Consider the following 9,069-nt stretch of genomic DNA (forward strand, 5'->3'; position numbering starts at 1 on the left):
AGACCATGACTCAAGTGCTATATTAAGGAGCACTAGCACTTGTTTTTATAGCTAGTTTCCATAGGAAATTAGCTTATTAGCACATTTTCTGTGCTCATTTTTGTGTGCCTTTGGTGTCCACAGGTACAGCTCAAGAGTGAAGAGACCAAAACATTTGCAATGAAGATTCTGAAAAAGCGTCACATCGTGGATACACGGCAACAGGAGCACATCCGCTCTGAGAAACATATCATGCAGGAGGCTCATTCGGACTTCATTGTAAGGTAGGTGCTAAAACCTCCTTAGAGCATAATTGGAAGTCATATCCTACAAATATCAAGGCAAAAATAAAAATTGATGGACAAAAATGTGTGGTTGTGTTCCATCAGGTTGTACAGGACTTTCAAAGACAGCAAATATCTGTACATGTTGATGGAAGCCTGTCTAGGAGGAGAGCTTTGGACCATTCTTAGAGACAGGTATACCCAAATGGTGGTGGAAGCTAATCAATCTAAATAATAGAAACAGTAAATCATGAGTTTTTCTTTATTCATAGAGGATCATTTGAAGACTCCACTACACGGTTTTATACAGCCTGTGTGGTTGAAGCATTCGCTTACCTGCATTCCAAGGGAATAATCTACCGTGATTTAAAGCCAGAAAATCTCATTCTGGATCACAGAGGATATGCTAAGCTTGTGAGTATACATCTCAAGAGCCTTTTTAATATGAGATGACACATTCTAAGGCTGGTGAATTTTAAAGACTGTTGTTAGCGTCAAGTGGTATCAGGGGGGAAGGACTTCTCTTTCTAGAGAGCATCTGATTGGACAACAATTTGTATACGCCCCTGAGTGCAAGATGAGTCATTGATATTTTGGTCCATTTACCCAAAATGAGAAATACTTTTAAATTTGCATATCTTTTTCTTATCAACTTTTTAGTACACTTGGAAATTCAAAGCTAACATGCATGTACTAAAAGCTGTAATTTTGGTGTAGGTGTAATTTTGATACAAAGAGTCCATTTGTCTCTTGTAGGTGGACTTTGGCTTTGCTAAAAAGATTGGATTTGGGAAAAAAACATGGACTTTCTGTGGAACACCGGAGTATGTAGCCCCAGAGATCATTCTTAATAAAGGCCATGACATCTCAGCAGACTACTGGTCATTGGGAATTCTTATGTATGAACTCTTGACTGGAAGGTAATCATGTTTCCTGTCATTGTGTTTGAAAACTTGTTTGTCTTTACAAGTTAAGCTAAAATGTTTTCAGCTTCTGGGTTTGTTAAGTTTACGCCTTCTAGTTTTATAAAATCTGATGTGCATTTCTTGTTCAGCCCACCATTCTCAGGACCAGATCCAATGAAGACATATAATATCATTTTAAGAGGAATCGACATGATAGAATTTCCAAAGAAGATCACCAAAAATGCAGGCAATCTAATTAAAAAACTATGCAGGTGGGTACATTTGAAAACCGCTGAGGTTCAGTCTGATTTATCAACAATTATTGACACTCTCTTTCAGTTAAGTTTTAAATTAACTTAAAAGGTTGTGCTGTTCCAAAGCTCATTTAAACCTCAAGGTTAAAACAAATCCTTAGTTGGAAATATAGTGGATCTGGGTTTGGAGTCAGATTCATAAATTAATCTCTTTTTTTCCCCCAAATATATTGTTTCCTCCAGGGACAATCCGTCTGAGAGGCTAGGAAACTTGAAAAATGGAGTCAAAGATATCCAAAAGCACAAGTGAGTACTATAATGCCCCTATTATTTGGAAATTTTACAATTGTGTTTTTTAGGTTTGGAAACATTAACATTATATTGAAGGAATTACTATATATATATATATATATATATTGCCACTATATACAAACTATAAAATATATATTTTGTCTTATTGTGCTGTGCATGGGGTCAACATATTTTGACATTTAAATCTAAATCTATTCTATTAAATTTAAATCTTTAAATTTAAATCTATTACTTCCTAAGACTGATATGTGACATCCAACTGGTAATACCACCCTACGCAGGATCTTTATTCTGATCTTAATTCTATTTTTCCATCATAGATGGTTTGAAGGCTTTAACTGGGAAGGACTGCGCAAAGGAACTCTCACACCTCCAATTATTCCTGATGTGAGTATTCCACATCCACATCTCCAGAGGGTTGAGCAAAATCAGAATTAAAAGCTCCTTTGTAATTCATAAGTGTAAATTTGAATTTTACGGTCAGTAAGAGGAATTAAGAGAATTGCAATTCAAATAAATTCAACAGTCACCCAAAACTTTTGCGACAAAACATAACATAAATTAATATAACATAATTAATGTTGTTAATTTTGTTAAATACTGTCAGAAGGATTCACACAACCATCAATTATTATTATTATTAAAAATAATTATAAGAATAATATTACTATTATAATTTTACTGTAACAAAATATTTAAGTATTTAAGAAAAATATAATAATAATAATAATTTTATTGTACAGTGAAGCTGTAAAATTACTTAATTGATTAATTAATATCTATGAATTGAATACTAATGTATATTAGTTGATACTTTAGACACTGAATAATGCTTAAACAATGTAGGTACACATTATCATTGAGCTCTTTTACAGTTGTGTTTATGACATTCACATTACTGCTCAATATCTGTGCGTCTAACATCCCATTTCCTCTGCTCACGCACCTATTAGGTTGCAAGCCCAACTGACACCAGTAACTTTGATAGCTTTCCTGAGGACAACGAGGACCCTCCCCCAGATGACAATTCCGGCTGGGACACTGATTTCTAAAACTGAAACTCGTAACACGCCCCGCCCTGGAGTGTCCTGTATGGTTCGTCAGCCTGAGGGTGCGATCGAAGAGGAGAATGGAAGACGTCTAGCCCAGCTCTGTGACACCAAGTTGCCTTCGCCCATGCTTCTGTCCTGCGGTGCCACTGGGGGCGTCCCAGCTCCCCCGCCGCACCCCATGACTCCCATAACTGTCCTGATAATAAAGACTGGAGTTCATATTTGACCTCAGATATGGACTCGTTCTGGCACTTCATATTTTTTTCTGTGCTTATGTTTGACTGATTGCACAAGCAGCATTTGCAGGTTTTGTGTCTGGGGTCCTCAAAATAGAATCAAAGTAGAGACAGGACTGTGATCTGGGCTGAGTATTGATAATGTTTCTAAGATGCATATTAAGAAGGATTTTAGTTTGCGGTTACTTTTAATTGTGTGACATATTTGTGTGTAAAATACATTTGGAACAGAAGCACACCAATGTCACATACTTGAAAAGATTCTGTAGTGGATATAGATTGATTGATTTTAGATATAATTAAATTCATTTCCATGTTGTCCTTTTTTATGTATACTCCTTTTAAAGGGATAATGCACCCAAAAATAAAACCTCTGTCAGACTTATGTAATTCCAAACCTGTATGTTTTTCTTACTTCTGCAGAGCACAGAAGATATTTTGAAGAATGTTGGTAACAAATCAGTTTCGGTTCTCATTGACTTCAATTATATGTGAAAAAAATACAAAGGAAGTCAATGGGAACGAAAACCAACATTCTTCAAAATATTTTCATTTGAGTTCCATGGAAAAAAAGAAAGTCATACTGGTTTGGAATGACATGAGTGTGAGTAAATAATGACAGAATTTTCAATTTTGGATGGACTGTCCATTTAAATTTTTATTCAGAATTTTCTTCTAAAAGGTTTCTAGACTGGATATTTTTTTATTTGTAGTATGGAAAACTGAATGTTTTTGAAGGTTCTGAATGTTGTTTTGGGAAACACTTCCATCATTAATGAATAACTAAACAGGAACAAATGAGTAACGCAAGTGTTGTGACTCAAGTTTTACTACATCATTCTAAAGGAATTACTTAGCTTTTGAGGTTATAGTAAGGTTTTAGTAAAAACTCAAGTGTTACTACATCCTTCTAAAGGAATTACTGGCCATTTGGATCAGTATTCTAAGGTAAAGATCATGGTAACCCACTAGTAATGACTGAAGTGTTGACAAATCCATCAGAAAGAATCCAAAACCTTATAAAAATCTCAAAAGTTTACAATGACTTCAGTCAGTACTATAGAGTTATCATGCTTTTCACTTTAGAATACTGTTCCAAATAATTAGTAATACCTTTATAAGGATGTAGTAACACTTAAATCATTACTAGTGGGTTACCATTATCCTCACTTTAGAATTAATTATATATTATGCATTATTCACATTAATTATGAATCTGTACTTCTTAGTAGTCCTCTGGAAGGTATGAAAAAATAGCAGTTATTGATTAGCTACCTCATTTAACCGAGCACTATTACTCTCTAATTCGTTAATTAGAGTTTTTTGTTAGTTACAATAATGTTAATATTGTGCTACTGATTTGTTTCTGTGTAGTTATTGATTAATGACGGAACAGTATTCTAATGTGTTACCGTTGTTGTTTAAATCTACTCAAATATTGAATCAGACTCAATACAGTGTGTGCACCACTAGAGGGCAGGCTTTTTACTAAAATACACACTGTACTTCTCTAGTGGATGGGCTGTCAAGTCACAGCTTCCCAGATAAAATGTGAGTAAGATCAGGATTGTTTATGAAGTTACATAATCAGCTCTATTATTGATACCAGACATACATTTCTTCCGTCTTTTTCACCAATCATATTCATGACTCTACCTGACTCATTTAAACAATGATGAGAAGACTGCCTGTGGTCTATAATAGCTTGAACACAAAGTGCTGTGCTGGAAAACCAATTACGTAATCTTATTTATTGTAGGACCAGGGGTAAATATTTATGTATATATATATATACATATATACAGTGGTAATATTTTTGTGATATTTGTAGAGATTTATTGTCAGAGTAAAACCAGTCCTATTGCTTAGGATTTTTTTTTAGCTGTTTTAGTTGTCCTCTGTTATCTTTACTTTTCAAGATGGATATTCTGTGCTCACCATATAGCTTTTGGCATTATTGAAAGTGCCTTAAAACAATGGCATTCAGAATTCACCCTGCTTGTTTTGATGCTGCACGGCTAGGTCAGACACCTCAAATGTTCTTCTTAATCAGTTGTGGCTTTTTTTTAAAGGTACAGAGATTTATATCCCTTTTTCTTACAATAAAAGCATCTTTCAAAGTAATACTTCTGCATAAAGCTGCTGTTTTCATTGCATGTTATGTTCAGAAGTTCAGAATGTCCTATAAACAAGATTTGCTATCTTGTCCTACAAACAAGATTTAGCCTGAGGTGTTAGTATTATGAAGGGTCTGACTCATATCAGCTGGTGATAATGCTCTGTAAACATCTGCCCTCCCTTCTTCCCAACAGATAACACACGAGCATGGTAACTTTTCATTGCCAGCACTGTGGCCCATAGACATCAAAAGATGTAAACCCAGGGGGTAGAAAATACATCTTTGACCTGCAGTTCACAGCTAAAGCCATCAGTCAATGGCATATCTGGGTCATTTCTACAGTTTGGTGGATTTTGGACAGAGCAGGTTTGTTAAAAACATCTTTAAAATTCAATTATGTTTTCAGTCTTGTCAGAGGGAGAAAATGTCAAATGGTCAAGCTCAGGGTAGTATAACCTAATAAAACCTTTCAAAATTCACATTCACATTCTATGACATTTGTCCACTCTGTTACATGACATATTTACAATGCAATGTGTAACAGGGTGGACCATAACAGGGTGGACGTTTTACGCTAATAAAGCCCAAGCTAGGAAAGAACAACATGCTATAGCAGAAGACTAAAATTTAGGAAGAATTTAAATTAAAAAAAAAAAAAAAAAAATCATGTCCAGTACAGATTGACACAACAGGGTGGATGTGTTTTACATTATAAGTGACCTAAAAATTAGGAAAAAAGAGAAAAGTTTATGACTAATTCTTACTTTGTCACTTTATAGCAAGTCATGTTATTTAGGGCATACACTTAAGACTTTAAAGGGCAAATCGCACCAATGTAACAGGGTGGACTGAAGTTTGAGGGATGTAAGATAATTTAATGGTTTTTACACACACACACACACACAAAATTGTATGACAATAAATTTTATTTTATGTAAAAGAGAATAAGTTAATGTATACTAATACTTTAAATTGCTAATTTAGAAACGCGTATGTACCCTTTATTTCAAAGTGAAGTTGAAAAAACATTAGAAATTGCCTGTCAAGTGCTTCGATTTTTTATTTTTTTTTTCTCCCCAATTTATTATTCTTAGGTACTAATAAATTTGTGTTAGCACATCTTGTTATATCCTATTGTTATAGGAATGACCCATCTGTAGGAATAACCCATCTACTAATAACTGGTGATTTTAACCTATATAAAGCTTTTAATATTTATATATTTGTTACACAATATATAAATAGACACAACAATCTTACAAAAGTCATGAAAACATTAAATGAATAGGCCTATACAATTGGGTTATGGACATTTAGAGCTAAATGTCACTATAGAATAACTGGGAGAGATTTTTCTCAATGTGAAAACATCTATTTTTACTATTTATTTAGCCTATGTTTCTAAACATATTACTACAGTTTTGGGCCATTACAGTAAATTCTTTACCCAGCTTCAAACATGAAGTCCAACAAAGCATCAACAAAGAAACAAGTTTGTTTTGGAGAGCCATCAGAGGACACGCATCACCCCCCGCTTAGATACTGTCACACCAAAGGAGGACAGGACAGCAACCTACACAAATAAACGACGTACCTTTGCATTCCATCTGCAGAATGAATAACACACCATTACCACAAGAGGGAATGTCTGACTCCCGCACGATCATTTTTCAAATTTAATTAACACTTTCAAATGTCATTGCAACAGCGCTTTTTACCTTGGTGACGGGAGTTTGTAATATTTTATCCGAGAGTCGGTAATAGTTCCGACTGTCAAATCTGAGCATATAGATTTGGTTTTAATAGAATTTTATTAAAACAAAAATTTCAAGAGTTGTAAATGGACTTATAAATGGTAAGTTATATGAATGCACAGCATGGTAACGTTTTCATAACCTGAATCATGGCTGTAACAAAATGAACTCAACTGGGACACAGTAAAAAATCTTATTAACCTAATAAAACGTAGGTTAATTAAAAAAACTTAACAAACAATATTCGTCTTCATAGTATTCAAACATGTTAGAACATGCATGCCTCATCAGGGTGTCAAGTGATGAAGTTACGTCACATCGTAAAAGAATTCGCTGTTTTCAACCTATTTAAAAGAATCGAAACACTATTCAAATAAATTGAAAAGGCACGCATAATATTCATGTACCAAATTAAGTTGCACTCTAGCTCAAAAAATCAGAGAGTTATAGATGCTGAAGCAAGAAGTGTTACAACCTTACCCGGTCTCCCTAATACAACGACGTTACGGCGCGTTGCACGATTTTTATTTTAATTGCTTTTTTTTGATTGCTGAATAATACCCAGGGTCAATCGGGAGCCCTGACCTGAATAAGCTGTCATCAGGAATTTTAAAACAGGATTACCTGGCATCCCACTAAATGAATTTGCTAAGTACAATGTCTACAAAAAGCCGCTAAAAGCCGAGCAAATGGACTGTTTGCGAAAATGCCATCGCTGTTGAAGTCTGATTAAGACACGGGCTTCAGTCCTTTTTGATCTGAGCTCATCAAAGGGTCCTTTACACAAGCTTCATTTTACACCACTGTAGGCTTTGGATGTACAATTAAAACAAAGCCAATAGACAAAGGGATGGGGATGAACCCTGCCAATTCACGTTTAATGAAGTGTATTGAGCGTTTGTCCTGTGGTCGTCTATTAGAAGTGACCCGGCCCTGTCAACGACATCAAAGACATTGATTTGGGAGTTATCCCGGAGTATTGGGCAGGCAGACACTTTGATATTGTTAAATCATTTGCGCAACCAAAGTGTCATATTGCAATGATATAATTATTATTAATGGTTACTATAATTTAAGAGCAATCTATTCATGCTGCAACAGATCTCATTTTAGACAGCGACTGTAACGTTTTCAAATATGTATTAGAATTCACCTAACCTACTCAATAGACAAAATATTCTGATAAAGATTCACATGGGTTGCTCAGTTCATTTGGATGATATTAATAGCCTATTTAAGAAAGCGAGATAATTGTTTTATTCTGTTCTAAAAATTTAGAGCTCAAATCTTTATAATCAGATAGATCAGTGGATGAACCACGTCACCTAAGAGCGTCACATTCTTATCTCAGATTGCTAATCACGCACTATTTGTTTAAAAGCACAGACTGAATGATAATTAATTCGGTAAACTTCTCACTTCTTCTTATTTGCATATTCACTTTGATCTTTTGCACTTGTTTAATCAAACGCATTTCAAAGTGCCCCCATCACGGTTATGACTCAATTTCTGCTAAATCTGTCAAACTGCTGCATTTCTAGTATGAAATATAGCCTATAAACTCACTGTGAAAAACTGTGAAACTATGGGAAAATAAAATCTGGATATTCAGGCGTTGCTAAACGTCCAATGACTTACATCCAGACATCCATTTCTGCTTTTTGAATAGTGAAATAACCAGACTGCATGCAATAAAAATTGTAATAAAATATACAAATGGTAAAATTTTATTTTATTATTAAAATAATATTCCAGTTCTAAAATGATAAATATGTTAGTAACAAAAATTGATTCAAACCGATCGTCAGTCTAGCTCTAGCTCGGTTTTCTTTATTAGCAGTTGTTTAAACTTTGCATCACTTTGACTTTACATAAAAGCAGTTACAGTTTTGTAAATGGGTAAATCTATATAATACAATATAACAGTCTGTATAGTAATTTTTCATTAAACTTCATTATTTCTCTCAGCTGATTTCCCCATTAATGTGAATTAAATAAGCAGTATTATTGAGGTTGCTGTTTGATGGGAGCTCATGAAGACGTGCATACAAACACACTGATAGACAGACAGCTCATGAGTCATGACACAACGCTTTGAAATTTCATCCAGCTCTTTGTTACTCTCAGCGAGGGGCGGGAGCGCAAATAACCCCGCGCGCGTATAAATGAAGCGT

The 9,069-nt window shown here is 34.6% G+C and overlaps 1 protein-coding gene across 4 annotated transcripts in view; it reads left to right on the forward strand.

Moving 5' to 3' along the window:
- The window catches only part of prkg1b (protein kinase cGMP-dependent 1b), a 155,993-nt gene extending 150,845 nt beyond the window's left edge, over window positions 1–5,148 (forward strand). For all 4 annotated transcript variants that reach the window (XM_051914674.1, XM_051914673.1, XM_051914675.1 and 1 more), the window contains 8 exons: window positions 124–263; window positions 369–458; window positions 536–677; window positions 1,020–1,183; window positions 1,318–1,440; window positions 1,666–1,728; window positions 2,055–2,121; window positions 2,688–5,148. In XM_051914674.1, coding sequence (XP_051770634.1) covers window positions 124–263; window positions 369–458; window positions 536–677; window positions 1,020–1,183; window positions 1,318–1,440; window positions 1,666–1,728; window positions 2,055–2,121; window positions 2,688–2,786 — 888 coding nt within the window. In that variant the 3' untranslated portion in view covers window positions 2,787–5,148. The remainder of the gene's footprint in view (window positions 1–123; window positions 264–368; window positions 459–535; window positions 678–1,019; window positions 1,184–1,317; window positions 1,441–1,665; window positions 1,729–2,054; window positions 2,122–2,687) is intronic.
- Window positions 5,149–9,069: the final 3,921 nt, after the last annotated feature.

The sequence above is a fragment of the Ctenopharyngodon idella genome, chromosome 12, assembly GCF_019924925.1.
Source record: "Ctenopharyngodon idella isolate HZGC_01 chromosome 12, HZGC01, whole genome shotgun sequence".
In the NCBI taxonomy this organism is placed as follows: Eukaryota; Metazoa; Chordata; class Actinopteri; order Cypriniformes; family Xenocyprididae; genus Ctenopharyngodon; species Ctenopharyngodon idella.